The sequence below is a fragment of the Salarias fasciatus genome, chromosome 9, assembly GCF_902148845.1.
Source record: "Salarias fasciatus chromosome 9, fSalaFa1.1, whole genome shotgun sequence".
Classification (NCBI taxonomy): domain Eukaryota; kingdom Metazoa; phylum Chordata; class Actinopteri; order Blenniiformes; family Blenniidae; genus Salarias; species Salarias fasciatus.
This window is the reverse complement of record NC_043753.1, coordinates 23,521,499-23,545,173: the sequence shown is the minus strand read 5'-3', so window position 1 is coordinate 23,545,173 and position 23,675 is coordinate 23,521,499. Positions and strand designations below refer to the sequence as shown.

Sequence of the window (23,675 nt, the reverse complement as noted above, 5' to 3'; positions counted from 1 at the left end):
CAGAACTCAGAAAAGAAGTTTTAAGTGCCGTCTGTAAATTTGTCTTTACCTTCTGTCTGTGGTTCTTGTCCCTCTCTCTTGCTCTCAGGACCTGAACGGGGACAAGGACCGGAGGGAGAGTCGGCGTCCGTGGGCCTTCTGGACTTCTACGACCTGGACCAGGACCAGGAGCAGACCCTGGTCATGGAGAGACCCGTCCCCTGTCAGGATCTGCTCCACGACCTGGAGGCCCCCGGAGGCTTGCTGCAGGAGGAGCAGGCTCAGTCGGTGACCGGAGGAACTCTTCAGTCACTCAACATGCTGTTCAGCCGTCTGGTTCAGCCACAGTCTCCAGAACCAGACAGTCTAGAGGACATGGAAAGTTTCTTTAGAGTGTTTAAAGAGTCCTGATCCAGCAGTGAGAGCAGATTTCCAGGATGTAAACTGTTGTCTTCCCCCATGATCATCAAGCAGCTGAGCTGGAGCTCCTCCACGTCTTCCACCGGGACATGAAGCTGGAGAACAGTTCTTCACCAGGTCCTTCTTGTGATTTCCTCAGGAGCCGTCACTCACTGCCCTCCAGAGTGCCTCAGTCGGGGCAGAGACTCAGCAGGACCCCCCACAGTGTGGCAGCTGGGGACGGTCCTGTTGGAGCTGCTCCACAGAGACTCGGAGTGTGAGACCACCCTGCTCCTCTCCAACCAGCTGAGGATCCGCTACACCAGGTAGAAAACCAGCATGGAGCTTCAGTCAGCTCCAGTCTTTATCTTCCCCTTTCAGACCTCTTCTCTCTGTCTTCTCTCCTCTTCTTCCAGGCAGAGTCTGGATCTACTCTCATTAACACTCACGTCATCATTTCAGTCCTCTGCATGAAGAAAGAGCGAAATCACATTTTACCCAATACAATTGACAAAGATCTGTTTAAAAAAAAAAGAAAGAAAGTGAGACTTGGAAAAGGAACTCACAGGTTTTTATTGGAACGTGTCGGAGAGCATGTACCCCTCACAATAAAGTATGCAAAGTAGACCACATGTAATGAAGTTTGACTGGAGACGGTGGAGCGGAGCCTATTCACTTTGCTTCTCTCTTTCTGGTGCCGCTACAGGCTGGCACGCCGCCATTTAATGGATCAACTCTCAATCAGAATTCCAGCAGGAGGAGCATCGGATCGGAATGACGGCGACACCGGCGGGAGCAGGACTGAGAATTAAAAAAAAAAATCCTATCTGCTCTGAGCTGAGGATCACAATTAGTTATTTGACAAGCGTTTGGAAAAGTGCACTGACGCTGGGATGGATAAGGCTCATGCTGCGGCTTCCAATGCAGAGGGTAAGGCAATTCAACAGCTTTATTCAGGTTTCTCCTTTGAGCTTCATGCTTCCTCTAAACACGCCCCGGCTCTACTGAGTGCACACAGCGGCGAACGGCTGGGGTACTGAGCTACACGGACACCGGCCACACACACATTTACAGCGAATAAGTTAAACATGTGATCAGAAACTACAGCATGACTTTAAGGTGGAGGATATTGCACAAGTGGAACAAACTGTTTCCTATGATTCAGTCAAGTTACAGTCACCCAGAGGCCGCCGCCGCCGCCGCTCCGAACACCGGAAACACCCAGCAGCTGCTTATTGCTTCTGTTCTTTGGGGTGACGAGCGACGGGAAGGCGCGGAGTTCAGAGGGGGGAATCAAAACATCGACATCGAGCCGAGCAACATGGAGGCAGACCTGTACAGTGATGGCGCCGCGCTCCTTTCCTGTTATTGCTTTCCTCCTCAACAGAAAGGCAGAATAAAGACACGTTTTCCTTAAAGAAACTCCACTGTAAACATGGAAGAAGGCAGAGTGACTGGATGAAACAGTGAATATGAGAGGAGAGCGGGTGAGGGCGCACGCCTCGTGTCCCGCTCGCTTTAAGACAACTCATCATGGCAGGCCTGAACGTGATATGTTTAGTACAATGGTGAAAAAAAAAAAAGAAAAAACAATTCACAGAATCACACCGTCTTCCTCCTCAGATCCAATAATCAGCCATATCCTCTTGTATATATAAATATATACACACTCATTATATTCTACAGTCTGTCTCGGCTTCTTCTCTCTCAACTTTACAGGTAACAATCTGAGCTGATCTCCATGCAACAAGCGACCGATCGGCAGTAACTCTCCAGCGACTGTGGATTCAGGGATGAACACAGCACGTCTACGGGGAGGGGCGAGGATGTGGGGGGCAGCCTAACCACGCCACGACTCACAATCCATGCTAAATAAGGTCAGAGGGGTCAGGAGCCGGAGGTCGGCGCCGTGGCCTCTAAAGCGCCGGCCGCTCAGGAGGACGCTCTGGAATCCCGCGCTCCAGGAAAGCAGCACGGACCGGGACGACGGGCGGAAGTGGTTCACAGCTTGGGGCTCAGTCGGGGCGGGGGGAGGGGAGGGGAGGGGTGCCGGCGTGTCCGAGGCCACGGACAGCGTTGCCGTGGCGACCCGCCGTGTGTATGTACAGGGAGGAGGCGGCGCCGGTCCCGGCGCCGCCTCCTCACTTCTCCTGCAGCAGCGCCGGGATGTTGATGTTCCAGCCGATGGCCTGCCGGTCGAAGCCGCAGGTGAACAGGTTGCACGACTGGTTCTCCTCGTTCCAGGCGGTGCAGCACACCATCCGCCGGTGACCCTGCAACAGTGACAGCGACAGACAGGTCAGACTCCGCCCCCTGACGGCGCGCCGCCGCCGACGCTTGGCCACGTCCGGCTCTCTCTCACCATCCGGTTGCTGCGGGGAAGTCTGGCCAGCCTCACGCCGCTCATGTCGAACAGGCGCACCTGCCGGTTGTCGTGTGGCAGCGCGATGATCCTCTGGTTGGCAGAAACGCTGATTCTGGAGAGACAAGAACACGGAGTGATGTCAGACTGCAGCACAAAAAAGAGGACACGGAAGCAAAGTTTACAAAGTATTCAGGATCTTCATTTTATTTAGGGAGCTTAAAAACCCCAAATAATGAAAAAAGTATTTTGTTTCTAAAACACACATACATCTATTTGTTGATTAATAAAACCAGAATTTGTAATAATTTTAAAGAATTGTGACGTCACTGACAGCGTTCCACTCGTCAGGCCTACCTGTTGACGGCCGAGTCGGTGCGGATGGTTGCTATGGGCGACCGCATGTTCTTCAGGTCCCACACCTTGACGGTGCGATCGTCGCTGCCGGAGACCACGTTGTCTCCCACCGTGAACACGGCGGATGTCACGGTGCTGCGGAGGACACACGCACGCACGCACGCACGCACACACACGCACACACACACACACACACACACACAGTGACTACAGTGGAATGCTTCAGATGAACCAACTCGTCGTTCAGGAGAGAGAAGAAAGTTTTCCGAGTTGATTACAGACGGCTCTATTTGCACCTTCTCACATGACAGTAATACACCTGGAAGAGGAGGCGGAATCGAACGTGTGACCGCGGTGAAGCTGGGGAGGAAGTATCACGTGTACGGTCCCAGAGATAACACTGCAGCCTCCAGCAGCTCGCAGGATTCACGGCGGCGTTTCGAACACTGCGAGCTATCACCTCCGCTTTGTGAGGAGGGAGACGCTGACGGGATCTCGAGCCGCCGTCACACAGGTGGAGCTGTCAGACCAAAGAGACGGCTCAACACGCCGCTCCGCGACGTTCACACGTCGAACGCGTCGGAGCTGTCGAGACGCCATGAAGAGCGGCTTCTGGCCTCGCTCTCCACGATTTACACACTGTTACAGAGACGCTCGTCACCCACCATTTACCAGCTTTAGATTCAATACAGCTGTTCCAGTACAGGCGGGGAAGTTACCGCTAATGTGTGTGTGTAGCGTTTAAGGCTTTAAGTGGTTAGAACTCCTATCCCACAGTGAGATGGTCCCCTGTTCAACTCTAGGTTCAGCTGAAACAACCAGTAGTGTCATGATTTTATTTATTTTAAATGCAATAAAGTCTAATAACTTGCCAAAACTGTAATAAAATGCCCAACTCAATATCATAACATTTTGCCAATACTTCAAACTTTACATTATTCAAGCAGCTTTAGAAATTTTTTTTCTAATTTAATGATATCAAATATTTTCTTTTAGACTGCAATTTTTTATAATAAATTGGACTTTTTAAATATGATGAAACCTTAAATCCGTGTCTTTACATGGGACTTTTATTCCTCTATAAATCTGAATAAAGCTTAATTCCGCTCTAAAATGACCATTTAAACGCCTGAAAACTTTATTCAGAATTAAGTTTAAATCGAAATAGGTCGGCGGGTTTATTCTCCTTTAGAAACGGAATTATATGCTAATTAGGCGCGACTTCATTCTGGTCGTTCTGCGCATGCTCCGTCGTCATGACGCAGTATTCCAAGATGGCGGCCTGCGGTCCGCGTTTCGACTCGTGTGGAGACGATTTATTTAACGGCAGTTTTAGAAGAATCTGATGTAATGAAAGAGCAAATCCACGGGCGCTTAACAACGCGGACATTTTCAAAGCTGTAGCGTCAAAGTTGATTGAGAAGGTAAGAAGGGAAAAACGCTGTTTACTTCCGGGAGATGTCACTACGTCACGGCCGCCCCGTCCAATCAGAATGTTGCATAGACCCCAGCGTGAGAGAGGATTTAGGCCGAATCCCATTTCACCCCTTAGCCCTTCCCCTTGGCCCTTCCCCTTGGCCCTCCGCCTATGAAACGGAGTGCTAAGGGGTAGGGGAGAAAGTCAACCCCTCCGAATTGGGACACCCCTCCGACAATCGCGTACGTCATCAGTAGTCGCCGCTGCCGATGACGTAGGCAGATGCGACAATTATCTGCCGAAGAAGAATGTTTTTCTTACATTTTAAAACTTTATTAATTGACAAAATACTGACATTTATGAACGTCTTTCGTTGCGGACGCCGCCATCTTGCCGATCTTGGAAGGCTTTCTGAGAAATCTGTCATCCAGTGGCGCCGGTGGCGAGGGGCGCTTGTTTTGTTCACCTGGACCGTGGGGTTAGTTCACTTCCGCATTGGCGGGGGCGCTCGTTTCCCACCCGCGCATTCCAGGCGGGCCGTGTTGAAGAAACCAGTTTATTGAAAATAATCGTCTATCTGTTGTGTTTGGAATGCGCCTGGAATGCGCGGGTGTGGAAACGATCACTCCAGTCAATGCGGAAGTGAATTAACCCCGCCCGCCAGGCATGATCTAGGCTGAAAGAACAAGCGCCCCTCGCCATCGGCCGATACCCCTCCGTTTGGAGTGTGCCTCTCGAGAATCTCCTTTTGGAGGGGTGACTGGCCCTCTTTCTTGGCCCTACCCCTCCGTCATAATGACAATTGGGACACTCCTACCCCTCCACGTGAACGCGCAAAACGAGGGGTAGGGCCAAGGGGAAGGGCTAAGGGGTGAAATGGGATTCAGCCTTAGTCCTTCGTTTTTCCCATGTAAACACAACGCTCATGAATATAATTCTGAATTACTTAAAGGTGCTGTAGGCAGGATTCGGCATCTCCGCCATCTTGCTTAGGGTTACCTAAGCAAGATGGCGATTTGACCCATCTAAGATGGCGATTTGAAACCCAGCACAGCCAATCCTGTCCTGTTTTCTCTGACATCATGCCCTTACGCAAGTTAAGCCCCTCCCACGAGAACGTGCGACGAACGCCCCTCGACCAATCACGGTTAGAGCCTCAGGGGCTCTTCTGATTGGTCAAAGATACCTGGAGCTGTCAAGATTCCTTTTCAGCTCAGAACAAAGACAGATGGAAACGCTGCGCCCTTGCGGTAGTGCAATTATGCTACACTCCTAAAGGATTATCACTGGATACTCTAACATTTAATCCAAAGAAAACACAGAAAAATTAGCATTGACTAGCAAAATCCTGCCAACCGCACCTTTAATTCAGAATCAACCAATTCCCAATTAAAAACATAATGTAACCACACTCAATGTAATAACTTGTCATCATTTGTGTGTTTGACCTTTCAGCTGTGTAAAACTGTAACTCTGACTGTGCATGCTGACATGTGGCGCCGAGCCCACCGGAGACTGCGGCGTTCTCCATATGCCCGCCGCGGCGCCGTCCTCCCACGCCTCTTCGCCCGGCCCGCCGCGATTCGCCTCGTGCTTCACACGAGGTCAGAGCTAGCCATTCATTTAATAGACTTTTAATATTTCTATTACTACATGTCAAGGGCTCCCTCCTCTTTGTTCCTGCTCATTCATGGAGGAAGGGTTGGAGAGGATTCCTGATTCTTGATTAAGGTTAACACACACACACAGGCACACACAGTGACACACACACATCACTGATTTCGAGTCTTTCCAGCTGAAAGTGGCTTCCCCGCTAATTCAAATTGACATGGCATTAAGGGCTCATTAGTGGACTAAACTTTGTCCTATTAGAGCGCCGGGGCAGGAGGAAGCCGCCGTATCGTTACAGGCACCTTCTGACATTGCGGGGAACATCCCACCTGGGAATACTAGAGCAGCGGAGAGAGACTGGGGGGGGGGGCGCTGGGTGGGAGGTGTGTGAGCAGCGTAATCAGACAAGGTAATTGATTAAAAGGTTGATTAAGGTTAAAGGGTTTTCAAATGGGTGTGAGGAAGGAAGGAGGGAAGCGTTCAGCACTGCTTAATGCTCCGCAGTGTCTCTGACAGCCAAGGTCACGACTCCCCCCGACGGAGTGGAGGAGCAGGGAAGAGAAGGAGCGGAGGAGAGGAACGGAGAGGAGGAGCGGGACAAACTGAAGATACAGCTAAAATACAGACGGCAGAGAGACTGAGACAACCAACAGCGCCCACTAGCGGCCAAACAACATTTTACGGTTTCTGCGTGTAACAAAAACACAATACGATGCATTTCATGTCGTACACTTTGAGGAACTCTTCCAGAAATAGTTGATCCTGTGTGTTTTTTTAATGCTTGTCAGGGTGAGTTGGAACTCTGTTTGGTTTGTCCACAGAAACATGACGGTCCCTCCACTTCAAATGCTCTTCATGTGTCTGATCTGGTCACACAGCTGGCTCCCCGGCACACTCACGCCCATTCGTTCTGCAGTGAGCTTATGTTAATGTCACTTTCCCGTCTTTCCTTTTCTCTATTAAGGTTCACGTCTGAGAAAATGGGATGAAAGGCCCAATCAGTTTTACATTTCCCCTTCCTGTTTGTAGTTTTAACAAAAACTACTGAAATATTCCTTCATAAATGTTTAGAATTCTGTTCAACTTGTTGTTTTTTTTTTTTGGTTTTTTTTGCAGTTTGGTAATTAGATAGGTATAGTGGATGGGACAGTTGTCATATTCATTTAGTGAAGATGTAAAATCTTTCACCATTCTACAACATTATGGGAAACTGATTACACTATCAGCTTTATTTTAATCAGAATGGAGAAAATCATGACTGTAGTGGAAGTTGTTAAAGGTTTAGAGGATACTTTACAGTATTTTTTTAATAAACAGTCCAACAGAGATGTAACTAAAGTGGTGTGGCCCCTGAACTACAATGACTGTGACATTTCTGGGTTAGTGGGACATCCTTAAACTCAGTGGCCAAACTGACAACGGTCGGCTAATTCCTCCCACATCATCCCCAACATGCAGACTTACGCAAAGTCAGCTGGAGGATTTGTTCTGGCGCTCAACACTTTGATCCGAACAAGTGCCGCTAATGCCAGAAAATCTGGGAGCCTTCACAACGTGCGCGCCCGGAGTGACGAGCGCACGGGCAGAATGTAAACGAAAGCATTCAGGTAGACGATGCTGACAGGTTGAGGCACTTGGTTGTTTGTGCTGAGCGGTGGGACTAAGAAGACGCTAAGTGCTGCTGTCGCTCCCCAGAGAGAGCAACACACACGTGCGCACACACACGCGCTTAACGCCTGTGGTTACAGCGCCATGTTGGGAAGGAGGCCGAACACTGCACGTTTATTCAGAAATTCACTGAATTCAGATATAAAATCTTTTATAAATGTAAATGCAGAACAAATAATCTTCAAACTAACTTAAATTTGCAAGCATGTGCATGATGTATTCTTATCTTTTAAACTTTTGTTAATAGAAGAAAACGTTGGCACAGAATTGATAATTATGTGTATCATCCTGCTAATGTTTGTGTTCAAACCCACTCAGGCTAAAAATCTATAAAAATATAGATTTGAATTGTTAGCAGGATTGGCTAACACATTCTTGCATTCAGTTTGACTTCTTTCATGAAGAAATGGTGGAAAATGGTTTACAACACTGCCTCCTAGTGGTCACAGCGAGAAACACTTCTAGTTTTCAGTGGAATTTTTATTAAGATTTTTTTTCTAAGAAATTAAATGAGCAGGAGATAAAACTGGGAAGTGAATTTGTTTTTGGTGTTGTGGAGATGAACATTTTTAATAAAAAAGCCTGTAATTTGCACATGAATTTTGTTTTCAGTGCATATTAATCCAAACAGCTACTACTGTTTACATTAATTATTTAACATTTATTTTAATGCACAAAGTATGGTACAGTTGGATGTTTTAAGAGAGAATATGATGTTGCGTACGGAAATCAGTACTTTTCTTTAGATTATTTTTTTATTCTTATTACACTATTGACCTAATTCATGTTCCTTCATGATAAAATGAAGATTTTCTCAGTATTATATATATCTGAAAAAAAAATGTAATTACTGCGATATTCCAAACTGTGGTATAACAAATCAAAACTTCTGAAATTGCGAACTTAAAAAGTCAATTCAGGTATTTTTCCTCGATGACTCTTATTCTGGGATTTGCTTTTCGGTCCTTATCTAAACATCCTCCTCTGCAGACACACGGGGAACCATTACATTTATCTGGAGGTTTGTGGCTTTGAAAGTAGCCACTTGGGAAGAAAATCAGAATAAAGGGAGGGGGGGAACAAAGAGAGGGGGGGGGGGGCTGTTGTTGACTGTGAAACACTGGGGCTTAATCTCATTACAGCAATTGTCTATGGGAGAGAATTAGAGCGGGATCCGCAGGAATTATACATGTTGGGGTCGTCCATAATGAGCTCCACGTAATCCCCGCACTCGCAATCAAAGGCTGCCAGAGAGCAGCCGCCCGCCAGCAGACACGTGTAGACGCGCGCGCGCGCGCACGTGCACGCTCCCCACGCCTCTCGAGGAGCGCCGCCGCTGAAAGGCGCCGACGAGCCTGACAAGTCGTCGTTCTGAAATGAGCGGCTGCAATTGAGTGTTAACAGCGAGCGAAGTGCCAAATTACACAGAGTGGGGGGGGATTAACGCGGAAACGGACAGATAAACGAACGGGAGAGCGAGCGGAGAAAGAGAGGTACGGAAGAGGAGCGAAACGTTGAAGTGCTCGGTAATGAACGAGAAGCAAGTGGAGGATTTGGCTTAGAGCGAACGGGGCTGGAGATTAATGTAAAACTGGAGGGGAAAAAAAATCAGAATAAAGTAATGTGCTGAAGGGAATCGGAGTGGAGAGATGCTACAGCACCACCCGGTGGGCTGACAACAGACTGCGACTCACTCAGTGTGTCCCTGGAAGACGTTGACGGAGTGGATGGACGGGTCTCTGAAGTCCCACAGCCGGAAGGTGGTGTCCCTGGAGGAGGTGACCACCAGGCGCTGGGTGGGGTGGGTGCAGCAGTGGGTCAGCTCCTGGTCGTGACCTGCAAACAGCAACAACGCAGCCGCGTGAACGGCGTCCGCTCGTCCGGGTTTTGTGGGTGTTGGCCGGTCGGAGGCGGCTTCCTGCTGCGTACCTGTGAGCGTGTGCACCAGCTCGGACGTCTCCACCTCGTACAGGTTGGCGGCCCGGTCCCAGGAGGCCGTCACCACCTGCCGGCCTCCCACCAGCCAGTCGGCTGCGATCACCACGCCCTGGTGGCTCTTCAGGGTGGCCGTGGCCACCCGCACGGTGGGGACCTCGCACGGACCCTCGCCGTCCACCTCGCCCTCCTCCCTGTCCGACGAGTCCTGGTCGTCCTCACACGGCGCCTGACGGAGGACGAGACGGCGAAGAGGCTTATTTTGAACACCCGAGCGCAGAACTTGACAGTAAGTACTGAGCAGTCCACAGATACTCACGCTGACATCTGGCGGCGGCTGAGGGGCGGGAAGCTGCACCATGTAGCGCCAGATGTGAGCCGTCTGGTCCCCGGAGGCTGCGGAGGCATGTGAGAGCGCACGTGAACACGGAGAGGCTGCTGGAGTCAACAGATGCAGCAGAAACAGGCGTACCTGTGAGGGCCATCTGCTCCGTGGGGTGGAACTTGATGGAGTTGACTGCAAGGAGGAAATCGACGACGACGCAAAGTCACTCAGTGAAGCTGCTGCTGCTGACCGGAACGTTCTCATAAAGGAGGAATTTCGTTTGATTTCAGTTCATCAGACTTTTAAAACTGAGCTTACCTGATCCGGCGTGGCCGGCGTACCTCAGCAGACATTTCCCCGTCTCTATGCTCCACAGCAGAGCCGAGTGGTCTGGAGGGGGGGTAAAGAAAACGTGCTGACGGCGTGGGACAGCTCAGGTTGATGAATTTGGTGGGAAATTGAGAATGAACACAAGAACTGTGCTGGAGAAGAGCCACCGCGATGCAGAGAGGGCGGCTGTACCTGCCGAGGCGGTGCCCAGCACCACCGGCTGGGTCCGGGTCACGCTCAGGTCCCAGATCCCGTCCCGGTGGCCCATGTACTCCTTGAGGAGCTGGCACAGCGCCCGGGAGCCCGTGGTGGCTTTGAAGCTGGACACGATCTGAGCGACACACAGCGGCCGGGGCCGTGATCACCGTCTGTATGTGGGACTGCGGCTCGGCTCAGACCAACACAGAACAGCTGGGTTTGATGCAGACGCAGTCAGGATCATAAATATTTGCACATTGATACTTTAATGCCCTGAGGAGTGTGTTTTAGTTCCTTCACTCCTAGTTTAAAAGTGAAAAAGTGAAAGTTCGCCCTTGAAGCTCATCCTGGTTCACAACGCGGGGCTCAAACACTGGGAATGGAGACAGTCCCAAATATTTATGACCCTGCAGCTGGATTTAAAAAGCTGGTTAGGTAAACAAACTGCAGGCTGAGGAGCTTCTCAGCATCCACAGATGCATGTTGTGGTTCTTCAACAACAGGTCAAAGGTCAGGTTGTAGTTTCAGGGCCTGTGTCACCGGATGAGAGCAGAAGGTCAGCCAATGATAATGATTGTTTCTAATAACTGGAGAGATTTTATTCAGTGTGTTTCAGTGGAATTGTGGGACGTATTTTAACGCACACTAAAGATGATCATCAACTGCACTTGTTGCATTGAGATAAATGTCCTAAAATTTGATTGGCTGTTAAAAATGTGAAATCTGAAGACGTTTTTTAAGTTTTAAAGCAGCCCAAAGAGACGCAGGCCCAGAAACACAAATAAACACGTCAACCCAGAGGCTCAGGCCGCATGTGGCAGGACATTAATATCGACTCTGCTCATGTGTCGCATCCAGTGCGAGTGTGAGGACGGTCAGTCCGCTCTCCGGACTGGATTTGGCTCCGAGGGCCCCGGGGTCCGCAGCTGCAGCGGCGGAGGGGCGACCCGCTGCCCGGCTGACCACGGCAATAAGCGTCCGTCGGCGGCGGCCGTCAGACGCGGCGGCCGAGCATCTGGCTCACATGTGTCAGGCTGTGTTAACACACACACTCCCGTCCTGCCCCGAGAGTGTATCTCCACACTACAGCGCAACGCTGTCACATTCGCTTCCTGTCATTAGAACACAATGAGTGCAGCGCGATCAGGGTCTGGATGAGGCGGCCCGCTCCAGTCAAGGTCGCCGCTGCGGCGCGCCGCGGCGCCGGTTAGTGCAGGTCATTAGTTCCGGGTCCCCGGAGTCCCGGGAAAATTAGTTTTTGGTCACGTTTTTTGGCCGGCTGAGAGGTTAGCTGTACATTACGGAGTATGGCGGCTAGTCCTGACAGGAGGTTAATCTAAGAAGTCCCGGCCTGATCCCGGTGTCCTCTGGCTGCCGACGAGCAGTTTCACTTCACTTTCAGACGACTTTTCACACACAGAGAGGCGTGAAGCGTGAGCCGCTGTTTAAAAAGCTCGCAACGGGCGAGAGTTGAAGCTGCTACTGTGGAGTGCAGACTTTTTTAATTCTGTAGCTGCTAAAACCTTTTTTATTTCCTCTTTTTAGTTTATCAATTGTCAATGAAGCTCAACCAGTAAAACTGCAACAAAATAATCAATAAATCACTGGATTTTTTTTTCTGTTGAACACTTTTTTCTAAGAACGGGAGCGATAAAGCTTTATCAATGTTTTATGTTTTTTACCTCAAGTTGGTTTGTTTGACACCACTTTACCAAACACTAGAGAGACTCAAGGTATCAGACCAAAGAATTTGGGAGTTTCCCTGAAATCAGCAGCAATATTTGCATACAACAGGAACAAAAATTATAGTTAGAAAGTTCCAGGAAGTTGAGCTTTTGTTTTTAATTAAATCAATACAAAAAACACAGAAAGCACATATCAAGATAACTTTCTGAATAAAGTGGTTCAGGTGCTAAGATAAGATTTTGATGGAATGAAGTTCAGATTTATTGTAAAAGCTTGATATGTCTTTTAATTTGTCATCAGGAATGAGTCTGGTTTTGGAAATACGACTGTAGTGATGAAGGAAAAAGCCATCTGACTTCCACGTCACTCTTTTCTGACAGCTGACGCCGCTTCTACGGCGAAAACGAGGCTCAAGTGGTCAAAGTCATAAACTTTGAGATTGAAAGTATCAAATATAGCAACAGGACGACGTGTTTCCAAGATTTGACAAAAGCAGCCCTTCACTCAGAGGAGACGGGGAGTCAAGGTCGCAGCAGCGTTAAGAGACTCGGCTGTTTCCCATGATGCTTAGTGACAAACAGAGCATTCAGGAAGTTACCCATGAATCTCCGCCCCACAACTCCCATGTGGCCACACTGAAGCCGCAAGGTCCGCCTATTTTGCCCTGGAAAGTGTACAAGCACTGCACCGGAGAGGAGACGGTCACAGATTCACCATTTCATCGTGCGAACAGGAGCAGCGTTCAGAGGAGGGCTCGGACAGGTTCGGTCCTGAAGAGGACAGACACGAACGCACGGGGAGACGGAGGCGGCGTCCGCCGTACCTTGCTGGTGGAAGCTTTGTAGGTGGTCTTCAGCTTCTGGGACAGCTGGCTGGTGCTGTGACTGGCTGTGGGACGGACACACAAACAACACTCAGACACACGCTGTGACTGACCGGAGCAGTCTACAGGTTCAGATACAGGCTGTGAGACGAATAAAACCCAGAAACTTTTCACTGTGGCAACATCAGAGCAGCGACGGCAACAGCTGTGTTTCCCTGACGGAGAGAGCGCTAACGATTTACCTCCCTGACATCGCAGCACGGAGAGCTGGAGCTTCAGCTGCGTCGTGTCACTTTAAAGCAGAAACATGTTGGCTCAGAGCGACAGTGAAAAAAACTACACAATGCGTCTGTTTCCTCTGAACCGGACGGCTATAATTCCCTGCGATCAGGCCCATCAGTCACTGTGAGTCTCCAAGTCCAAATAACTATTTAGAAAAAAAAAAAACAAAACTCTAAACTGATGGAAAAATTTGCAGTGAGAGCAGAACACTTGGTTCTCAGAGGGCTGGTGTCCTGGAGGTTCCTCGGTTCCCTGAGCTTTCAGCTCTCAGGCTCCTCAGTTAGAGCTGCTTCAGGACACTCGGTTTTTCACAATAAAAGTACCGTAAGATGTCCCTGTTTTCACTAACGTAAAACTGAACTGAACCACTAAAGGTCAAATCCCGTTTAAAACGAGCCACTGCTTACACAACGCTAGGAATCGGCCTCGTAACGAAGCACTTCAGCTAATCTCAGATCAGGCTATTAGCTGCGAATATTGCTGCAGAAAAATCAAAACAGCGTGCGTACTTTGACCTTGAGAAGGCTGTTTATTCACCGGCCGGCAACATCAAGTTAGCATTCATTTCAAGTGTACCATGATGGGGAGATAATCACGCAGGTATGAGGAGGAAGAAAGCGTGTAAACCATGAATGAACACGTTATCTCGGGTCACTGCTGTGTGAGCGGAGACAGTAAGTCCACAGGAAGCCCCGTTAGAGCCTGATATTTAGGAATAAAACGTGTTTTTGTGCCGACCTTTGGTCTTCAGGGCTCCCTTGGTGGGGTCCCCTCCGTCCACCGTCTGTCCATCTCCGGTCAGACGCTCGTTCAGAGACTCGATTTCTCTTCGCACTGTAACGGGAGCGTCAGGCCGTCAGCGGTGGACACAGCGAGCGCGACGCGGCGCGGCGCCACGGGCACACTCACGCTCAAGGTTCTCAATGTAGAGGTTCTCAAACTCGCGCTCGATCTGGCCGAACAGGTCCAGAAGGTTGTTCCTCAAGGCGAGGGGCAGCTTGGAGTCCTGGAGGGGAAAACAACCAGACATGACTGACTGACGAGGAAATAACAGAAAACACACACAACTCCTTCTTTGTGTCTGGCATTATAAATCTTGATGTCAAAGGTCTGTTATTCTGTCATGATCTGTTCAAGCAAAAATACATCAGACTGAATTTATATTCCAGAAAGTGGAAACATTACATACTGTGGATATGTTGCTGTTTGTACAAGAGAAGACCACAGACATTACTTTTTTTAAAGAAGATAAATGAAAAAGATTAATTTCACAACTTGATTATCACTTTCCACACACAAACATGAAATTTAAGTATAATATACCGTAGTAACTTTAAATACTTACATTTTAGATTAAATTTCCAAAATGGTTCGAATAAGGACCAATTCAAAATGTATGACTGGATTTATTAAACACGACTGTGGCGTGCTTTATATTCATTCATCAGCTCTGACGCATTCATGTCACCTCACCACATCTCACACCATACTGGGGGTCGGCGGCTCATTTCCTCAAGGGGAATAATCAGCTCCAGTGCTGAGGACCGAGTCTTTTGCTCAATAAGAATGATTTCTTCATAAAAGTTGTTTTTTGATGAGCTACTGTTCCTCTGCATCACTTTTTCTCCTCCCCAGCCTTTGTCTGTAAATCATGGTTATATTTTGCTAGATTTGGAGTTCAGGAGCCTGAAGAAGCCAACATCTGGATCACGCAGTGACAGATTCACACTGAAACTTTACATGATGACAGCTTTCATCCCAACATTTTAAACAATATTCTCAAGAAATAACAGTCAGATAACAGGATCAGGGTCCATGTTATAGTGTGAAATACGTACAGCACTAAATGACGCAGCGTGGTGAGCCTTCTTAAAACTGCTGAAGATATTGCACCACATTAAAGAGTCTGTTCTGTAAGAGTGTTATAATTAACCGTCTTATCGGTACGACCGCCCCGCTTACGTTCCAGCAAAAGTAATTTCACACAGCAGCAGCTGTCTGTAACGGCCCTTTAACCAGTCAGACCAGTTCAGCTCTCACCTCCATGGTGAACTCCTCCACATAAACAGCGATCGGCTGAGCGGCGGTCTGCGAGCGTCCTTTAAAGCAGCGGCCGGGGGAGTCTGTGTGTGACAGGTCGGCCTGAGCGCGGCCGCAGAACCCAACGCTGGAGTGTGTGTGCTCCAGACCAGAGCCCGACGCTCGCGGCCCGCCTCATGTCAGAGACACATGTCCCCACACTCGAAAGGAGGGGGAAAAAAAAAAAAAATAGGCCTATCAGCAAATAACAAGCAGCCGTTATGAACTGAAAGCTGCTTAGTCGTAGCTCTTAAACCTGCAGCGTACTCTGACCAGGAAGGCAGCATTAGAGGAGAAAATAGATCTGTGTGTGCATGTGTGTGTGTGTGTGTGTAGTCTGGCGGTGGACAAAAAGGAGCGTTGAAAAGGCCAATCAGACGTGAACAAGCGGCCCATATTAAAAGTTGATGAGACAACAGGCCGCTGCAAACCGAGCTGCCGAATCACTCCAGGGCAGGAGAAAGTGAGGAGCTGAGGGTCAGAGAGCTGCTGGGAGATGAACGCTATCAGACATCACTCTCTCTGGTCTGACTGGAACAAGGAAAAAAAAAAAACACACACACATGGCATGCAGTGTAAAAAAACTCTGAGCCATTGTTGGTCTTATCTGCCAGCGTCCCTCCCCGAAGTCAACGACCAGGATGTTGTTGAACAAACACAAACTGCTTTTTTATAATGTGAGCAGTAACCCGGCGTGACCGTTCCATCGCCGGGAGCGCACAGCTGCAGGTGACAAAGGCCTCAGTCTTCTCTTTCTGGGAGAGACGAATCAATGGCAGCTTTAATTTAAGTTTGGAGAAGGTTAATCACTAACTGTACGGCTTTCAAAGCGAGATCCTCTGTTTTCAGACGTACGAATCAGTAACTGATCCGCTCAGGAAAGACTTCTACTCTGCGGGGAAACATGTTTTCCTGACGTACAGGATGACGATGAGCTTGAACTTCTAAAGCTGACAGCTCTCCCAGCTCTTCATAACACTCAGGGATTACTGCCAGGCTCTACGCCACATCCCTCAGTAAACTAACCATCAAATCCAATAAACAAAGGGCCCTGAAGGAAAAGAGCGCTTGACTGGATACGGAGGGATTCAGCGGCAATGACACAGGTTTCCCATGCTTGATATGCAAGACAAGTCAGCAGAACGCTGTCAGTCAGTCATGCTGAAAGCTAAATATCAGAAAGTCTATCACACAAACACGGCGGCGGCGCGGAGCAATGCTGCTGAACCGGCTGGAGCTGAACTCTGCAGGCCGACAGAAACCTTCCAGAGGAATCCTCAGCGTTCGGCACACTGAAGCTGCAGAGGTGACCCCCAGAGCGGCCCCCTCCCCCACCCTGACCCCTGACCCCTGAGCCCTCACCTGTCCCTCCAGCATGTCTCCTCGCTGGACGCCCGGCGGCCGCTCCTCGGTGCTGTTGGTGCGCCGGATGGACAGACTGTGAGCCTTGCGCTTCTGCTTGGGGTGGCGGGCGGCCGACGCGGAGCCGCTGCTGCTCCCGCCCTCCACCGGCATGCCTCCTACCTGCTGGGCGGCCCCGGCCCCGGCTCTGCCTCCCCCCTCCCCTGCTGGCGGCCCACCTGACGCGCAGGTAAACACGGGCCGGGCTCGCTGGTTGGCTGGCAGCCGGGGAGGTCAGACCTGTTGGGTGTCAGCACCGCCTGCCTGCAGGGGGGGGGAGGGGGGGAGAGACATATTCAGGTTTACAGCTTCAGGAGGAACTGGGCTGGCCTGAAAAAGAAGATAACATGATACACTGTGGTGCAATATCTTTAAAATCTCCACTGAATCAAAGTGACTTTACACATTAGAATGACTCTATTAACAGTTTTAAAAATTCACTTCTCTTCTCATCCAACTTCATTATAGATGACAAAGTCATTCTTTATTGCAGTGCACTGCTTATTGCTGAGGGGGATGTGAGCACTCTTTCGTTGAAATTACTCCAAGAGGTGTCCCATTCCATTCTAGTTCGACTACATATTTGTCACAGTTTTCACTTTCTTCTTCTTTAGCAGCTCGTTCGCAGAGTGCTGGAGGTCGTGCCTGTGCTCCTCCTCCTCCAGCTCCTGGACAGTCTGATGCTGTTCCAACAGACAGTCTGGTTTTTTCTGTTACTTTTATCTATACTTTCGATCAAAAAAACAGCTTTTCTTTTAGAAATCAATGAGTTAAAGCACCTTGTATTGATCTGTTGGTTATTTCTGGGATGGACCCTTGTTTTTTTTTTTTTGTTTTTTTTTTTGTTTTTGACGTGTGTATTAAGTGGCAGATTTCAATGTGTTTTTAATGTTTTCTTGTTTGATGGCTGCAAAACATCCCAGCATTAACGTCCAGAAAACTTTTCTATTTTTCTGTATGAGAAGTAGCTGATTGGCTCGAAAATGTGAAGCAATGATTCCCTCTAACAGGCGGCTAAGATAAGCCTTCAGTGTTCAGAAGAATAAATACTCTTGGTTTAGGTCCTACAGGCGTACGATCTCCTGGATTTAGAGCTCCGTGACATTTGGAACCAAAACATCATGAGCAGAACTGACGTCACATCAAATATAAATTCCTCTTCTGTTCAATCACTGGGCTTTTTCTTCCCAGAGGGAAAAAAAAAAAACTCAATAGCGTGTCTATTTTTTGAAAGCATTTCTGGTTTGGGGCATTTTTTCCACACCTGCCTGAACCTATTTCACAGTCTTGTACATCCACAGACATGTACTCCTCACTCCCCACCTCACTGTGCACTCAGGCGGCTCTGCTTAAATCCACACCAAATATGTTGATGTACATATAACCCCCCCAAAAAACATCATATTCATCTCGATTATTCAATCAAAAATAAGTTTTTTTAGTCTTGAGTAGTCAGCAGGTATCCTGTTTCCTTTTCCCTTCACTTTTTACCCGAATATTGATAACATATCTGCCTCAGTTCTGTGGGTTTTTGGAGGGCATGTGCTTCGCTTGTGCTTTATCTTTTCATTGAACAAATTCTTATCACAGCCATTTGATGTCAGTGAAACAAGAGACCTTTGTTCAACAGCTACAAACATATCACTCCAAACAACAAATCAAGTTAGAAATCTGGGTGTAATGATGTACTCAGACCTGAAATTTAACAACCACATCAGGACAATAACAAAATCATCTTATTAGTATCTGAAGAATATTGCAAGAATTAAAGGATTTCTGACCAAACAAGATTCAGAAAATGTTGTTCATGCATTTATTATCAGCAGGCTGGATTATTTTAACAGTGTGTTTACAGGTCTCTGTAAATAATCTGTCAGACAGCTGCAGCTGTTCCAGAGTCCTCACCAACACAAAGAGGGTGGAGCGCCTCACAGCAGAGCTTCCATCTCTGCACCGGCTGCCTGTGTGTCAGAGGATTGCCTTCAAAATCTGACTTCTTGTCTGTGAAGCTCTGAGTGGTCTCAGATCTAAATGCATGTCAGATTTACTAAACTGTGAGTGAACTGATTCAGTCAACATTTGAATTATGCAGTCATGGAAATTAAAAGAAGATTGTCTCATTCACAACTTGGATCTCAATCCTTTATATTTTGTAAATAGATTTTTAAACTAAATTCAAATGAATAAATGCTTAAATCACTGTGCACAAACAGCAAATTGTCACCAGGTTCAGCAATCATATGTCTAAGACACAACACACAAAGAGGAGGCAGAGGATGACAGCCTTTCAGACCATTCAAGCAAAATCTGATCAAAACTGCACATTACAGCAGAAGTCATTAGAATGAGAAGTGCACGTGAAGCTATTAAAAAAGATGTGTTACAGCCTGCTGGACTTCCTGTCTGCAGCAGGACACAGAAAGAGCACCACATGCAGACTGTCTGTCACAGAGCGCCTAAAAGCCGTGACAGCTCAATTTAAACTCAACCGCTTACGCCCCTGGACTGTAACTCTCAACACGTACTCGTAGCAGGAGCAGAAGGGAAAAGAAAATTCTTGTTTTTGCTGCAAAACTTCATCGAAATCTCGATACAGCTCGTATTTCATTACTTCCGCATCACGTGGTTTGTGTTTGTACTCCGTGAGCCAATGAGCGGCCACGTTCCGGGTGACGTCACGGGCAGGGCACGGAGGCCAGCTCGTTGGAAAACGGGGATCCGCCATAAAGACAGTCCGGGCTCAGTACAGGACGCAGACTATCTACCAGCAGCACCGCGACGTTTCTACAAGTGAGTTCACGGCTCGTCGGCGTCTGTGCGGGTCGCGTGCGTGCGGCAGGCTGTGCTTACTTATGTGGCGTTGGCAGGCGGCTGGGTGGCGCAGGCTGTGCTGGTCCGATGGCGTGTTGACAGGCAGGGTGTGTGGGAAAAGCCGAGCTGGAGTCTGTAGGACCGGATCCACCAGAGCGCTGTGCATTCAGAACATCTAAATACTGTGTCTGCAGGACCACAACCGTCAAACCTCTCTGTCACACAGGCCGGAATCATGAGAAACTATGCACGAATGGGGAGAACATTCAAACTCCACAAATGTTTTCAAGCCTGGACTCACTGCTGTGAGTCAAGACCTCATACTGATGAAACATTCAGATGAACTTTGTCAGTCAAAGACAGGTTGTTCTGCAGTTTGACCTTTTATTTATTCTATTTATTTTCTCTTAAGCAATCTGTGATGGAGGTGTACCCTGATATATTACGAAACAACTTGATTCTCCAAGGAGAGGGATAGATCAAGATGCATGTGGGAAGAAACCAGATTAATTACAGAAAAACAGATGCACAGGGAGACCGTGTAAATCCTGGACTCAAGCCAAGAACAGCCTCACTGTGAAGAAAGCACTCGGCTGGATCTGTAGAATTAATGCAATATAAACTGTCAATACTGACACATAATGCCAGTGACAATATAAATTGTTACATACGAATATCGTATATTGTCATTTTTACAAAACTGACATGTAGTCTTCAGATTGAGTGCAATCTGCAAACCTGTGTGTAATAATGAAGCTATATTTTCTTTTAAAGAGTTCAGGTTCTCTCTTTTTTCTGTTTTTCAGTGGAATTTAACAAACAACTTGTGCATTTTGTGAGCCGTGCTGTGGTGCCGAGCAGCTGCATGCTCTTATCTGTTATTTAAAAATAATGTGGATATGATACAATTGTGCACAGGGAGACTGAATTACATACAATACACAAGTGTAGTATTATGGGCAAAGAAAAGCGAGTGTGTCAGGGGAAGAGGGGACATTTGGGCACCTTATGTTCATGCTTAATCCATGCTGGACTGAACCACTTCTGGTCCACGGGCCGCAGGTTTGACTCGTCATTGTCCTAATGTGAGTTTCCATCATCTTCCTCCGTCAGCTCCAGCTGTTTCTGACCCGATCCAGCCCCCTCGCGGCTCCTGTCTCCGGGTCTTCCCTCCAGCCGCGTCCTCCGCCCCTCTGATTGGTTTTCTGTTTTGGTCAGGAGATGGTGCGTGCCGCGTGGGCGGTGCTGCGGAGGATATCTCACGAGGGAGCAGCAGTGCTGAAATCAAGCGTACCCGCCAGCAGCAGAAGCAGTAGCATTCGTGGAGCAGCGCTACTGAGGAGTTCACCTGGGGGAGCGTTTACCTGTCCGCACAGAGCTGTAACCAGGTGAGAGAGGAGACCATGGAGACGGAGGCGCGTGGCCCACTTCCGGTCGTGGTTTTACAGTTTAAAGCCAGATAATCGAGGTTAAGCTGCTAATGACAGCTGATCTTCAAACTCAGCTGCTCTAGTCTAAACGACGATTAATTTACCACAAATCATTGCCAAAGAAACACTTTTTTAGTTACTGTTCTTATAAGCTGCACAAATACTTTGTTATACTGAATATTTTTTGTTTACGGCAGACCGGAAGTTAGCATGGATGCTACAGGTTTAACTTGACGACCTCATTCAAAATAAAATTTAATTTTGACAATTATGTAGCGCCGTGCGAAATGAGTTTACAGCGATCATTTCCACAAATAACTTAACATTTGTAGCTTTCGGGTGGTTAAAAAAACCAAATAATTCAAAGTTTTGAGTGTTGCTTTAATTGATGAGGCGTGTCTTGGATTACAACTTCCGGTTTGCCACTGCACTTAATATGAAGTTCATGCTTGGACTAAGACCAGAACATCAAAAGACAGAATCAAGACCATGACCTTGAAAATGTGGTGTTGAGACCAGGACAGCTTTTGACTGCAACACCAGTCCTATGAAATTAAAAAAGAAGAGAGAGAGAGAGAGAGAGTAGTAAACTGTCAGTTTATTGTGATATTGGCTCATCAAGTTGAATGTGCAGCCACTGTTTGACACTGTTCCAACGTCCACCGTGGTTCTCCTGCTGTTCCAGCGGCGTGAGACTCCTGCAGTCCGCAGTCAGAATGCCCGAGATCACCACGGATCACCTGGATGACAAGCAGGTGCAGCTGCTGTCCGAGATGTGCATCCTCATCGATGAGAATGATCGAAAAACCGGAGCGGACACCAAGAAAAACTGTCACCTCAACTCTAATATAGATAAAGGTGCACATCGTTCAGCATGTAAAACTGCACTCTTTTCAGCTGTGGTTTGTCCTTAAGGCTGATGAGGTTTTCCTGTCTCCAGGTTTGTTGCACAGAGCGTTCAGCGTGTTCCTGTTCAACAGTGATAAGAAGCTGCTCCTCCAGCAGAGATCAGATGCCAAAATTACTTTTCCAGGTGAGCCATGAAACACTGAGTCCTCCAGTCGATCACACCTCGCAGTTTTTCGAGGACCCTCACCTCTTTTTCGCGTGCAGGTTGTTTCACGAACACATGCTGCAGCCACCCGTTACACACAGAGAGCGAGCTGGAGGAGAAAGACGCCATCGGAGTGAGGAGAGCCGCTCAGAGGAGACTGGAGGCCGAGCTGGGGATCCCCATGGAGCAGGTACACCGTCAGACTGGAGGAGGCTTTCTGTGAGCGTCTGCTCGTGTCTGATCTCCTGCTGCGCCCCTCAGGTGACCCCAGAGGAAATGACGTACCTGACACGGATCCACTACAAGGCTCAGTCGGACGGGGTCTGGGGAGAACATGAGATCGACTACATCCTCTTCATGCAGAAGGTGGGGTTGTTGGTTTAGCTCCATGACACTCACAGGTTAAATCAAGATATAATTGTTTTCATTCTGCAACATTCAGTGTCAGTTTGTAGCTCGATGCTTCAGGAGGAGAAACTGTATCAATCTGACGTATGATACAGAAAACCTTGAAGTGGTGCGCTGTGTGCAGCTGAGTGAACTTTGACCCACCTCCCCTGCAGGACGTGGAGCTGAATCCAGATCCCAACGAGATCAAGAGCCACTGCTACGTGAGCAAAGAGGAGCTGAAGGAGATGATGGAGAAGGCCAAGCGCAGCGAGCTGGAGCTCACGCCCTGGTTCAGCCTCATCGCCGAGACCTTCCTCTTCCAGTGGTGGGACGACCTGCACAACCTCAAGCGCTTCATCGACCACGACACCATCCACCGCATGTAACCGCACGGCCTCCGGTCATTTCAAAGCTTTAGGTCGTAGCAGCACTCGCCTGACGCACCGGACCAGCTGTGAGAAGCACCGGATGACTCGCAGTGGTTCATAAATCTTGCTATCCGGGAGATGAGAGGATTTAGTGAGCTGCGCTCGTCTTCACAGTAGATTAGCTGATCAGAGGTGAGGCCGTGCCGATAAGCCACTCTGACTTTAAGACGGCATGAAATATGTTAATGTATGAGGTAGACAATGAGCGTTATCACTCGACGGCTCCACAATGAGAAAAGAATATTTTTTTATACAGAAACTTGAAGTGCCTGATAACAGGTCAATCGGCTGAGGTGAAACATGTCTGGAAGTCACAAAAGACTATCTGTCAATGCATTGTTACAGTGGTATCAGTGAACAGGCTGAATCTTTCTACTACTGTTTGATTGTGAGCATTAGCAGCAGATGGCTTCATGGTATCTCTGCAGACCCGAAAGTAGTGTCATTTGAAGGTTTCTCACTTAACTTTGAACAATAAAGGGTTCCACCTCCTCTGCTGATTGCCAGGCTTTATTTCACTAAAATCAAACTTCCACTGTTCAGTAGTTTGGGCTTTCTAATAAAATCAACTCAATATTTGTGAAGAGACTGTAACCTCAATGCAAACTATTGAGTCGACTGACCAGCAGGTGGCAGCAGACATCTTTAAATCAGCTTCCATGTCAGCAGCCAGGCTCTTGGAGAAGGTGGAACAGACACCACATGATATC

The 23,675-nt window shown here is 48.2% G+C and overlaps 2 protein-coding genes across 2 annotated transcripts; one reads left to right on the top strand and one right to left on the bottom strand.

Annotated features, from left to right (window-relative positions):
- Positions 1-934: 934 nt before the first annotated feature.
- On the bottom strand, positions 935-19,793 carry LOC115394599 (WD repeat-containing protein 37-like). Its single transcript, XM_030099944.1, has 14 exons — positions 19,703-19,793; positions 16,814-17,116; positions 14,282-14,378; positions 14,111-14,206; positions 13,091-13,155; positions 10,576-10,714; positions 10,372-10,443; positions 10,201-10,245; positions 10,048-10,124; positions 9,723-9,957; positions 9,488-9,629; positions 3,098-3,232; positions 2,741-2,855; positions 935-2,651 (listed from the first exon to the last, which is right to left on the bottom strand). Exons 2-14 carry the CDS (start codon positions 16,964-16,966, stop codon positions 2,520-2,522), a joined length of 1,503 nt encoding a protein of 500 aa, XP_029955804.1. The 5' UTR covers positions 16,967-17,116; positions 19,703-19,793; the 3' UTR covers positions 935-2,519.
- Positions 19,522-23,460, top strand: idi1 (isopentenyl-diphosphate delta isomerase 1). Its single transcript, XM_030099945.1, has 7 exons — positions 19,522-19,642; positions 20,882-21,051; positions 21,779-21,951; positions 22,034-22,126; positions 22,207-22,337; positions 22,409-22,513; positions 22,711-23,460. The coding sequence occupies exons 2-7, from the start codon at positions 20,885-20,887 to the stop codon at positions 22,921-22,923; spliced, it is 882 nt and encodes a 293-aa protein (XP_029955805.1). The 5' UTR covers positions 19,522-19,642; positions 20,882-20,884; the 3' UTR covers positions 22,924-23,460.
- The last annotated feature ends 215 nt before the right edge of the window (positions 23,461-23,675 follow it).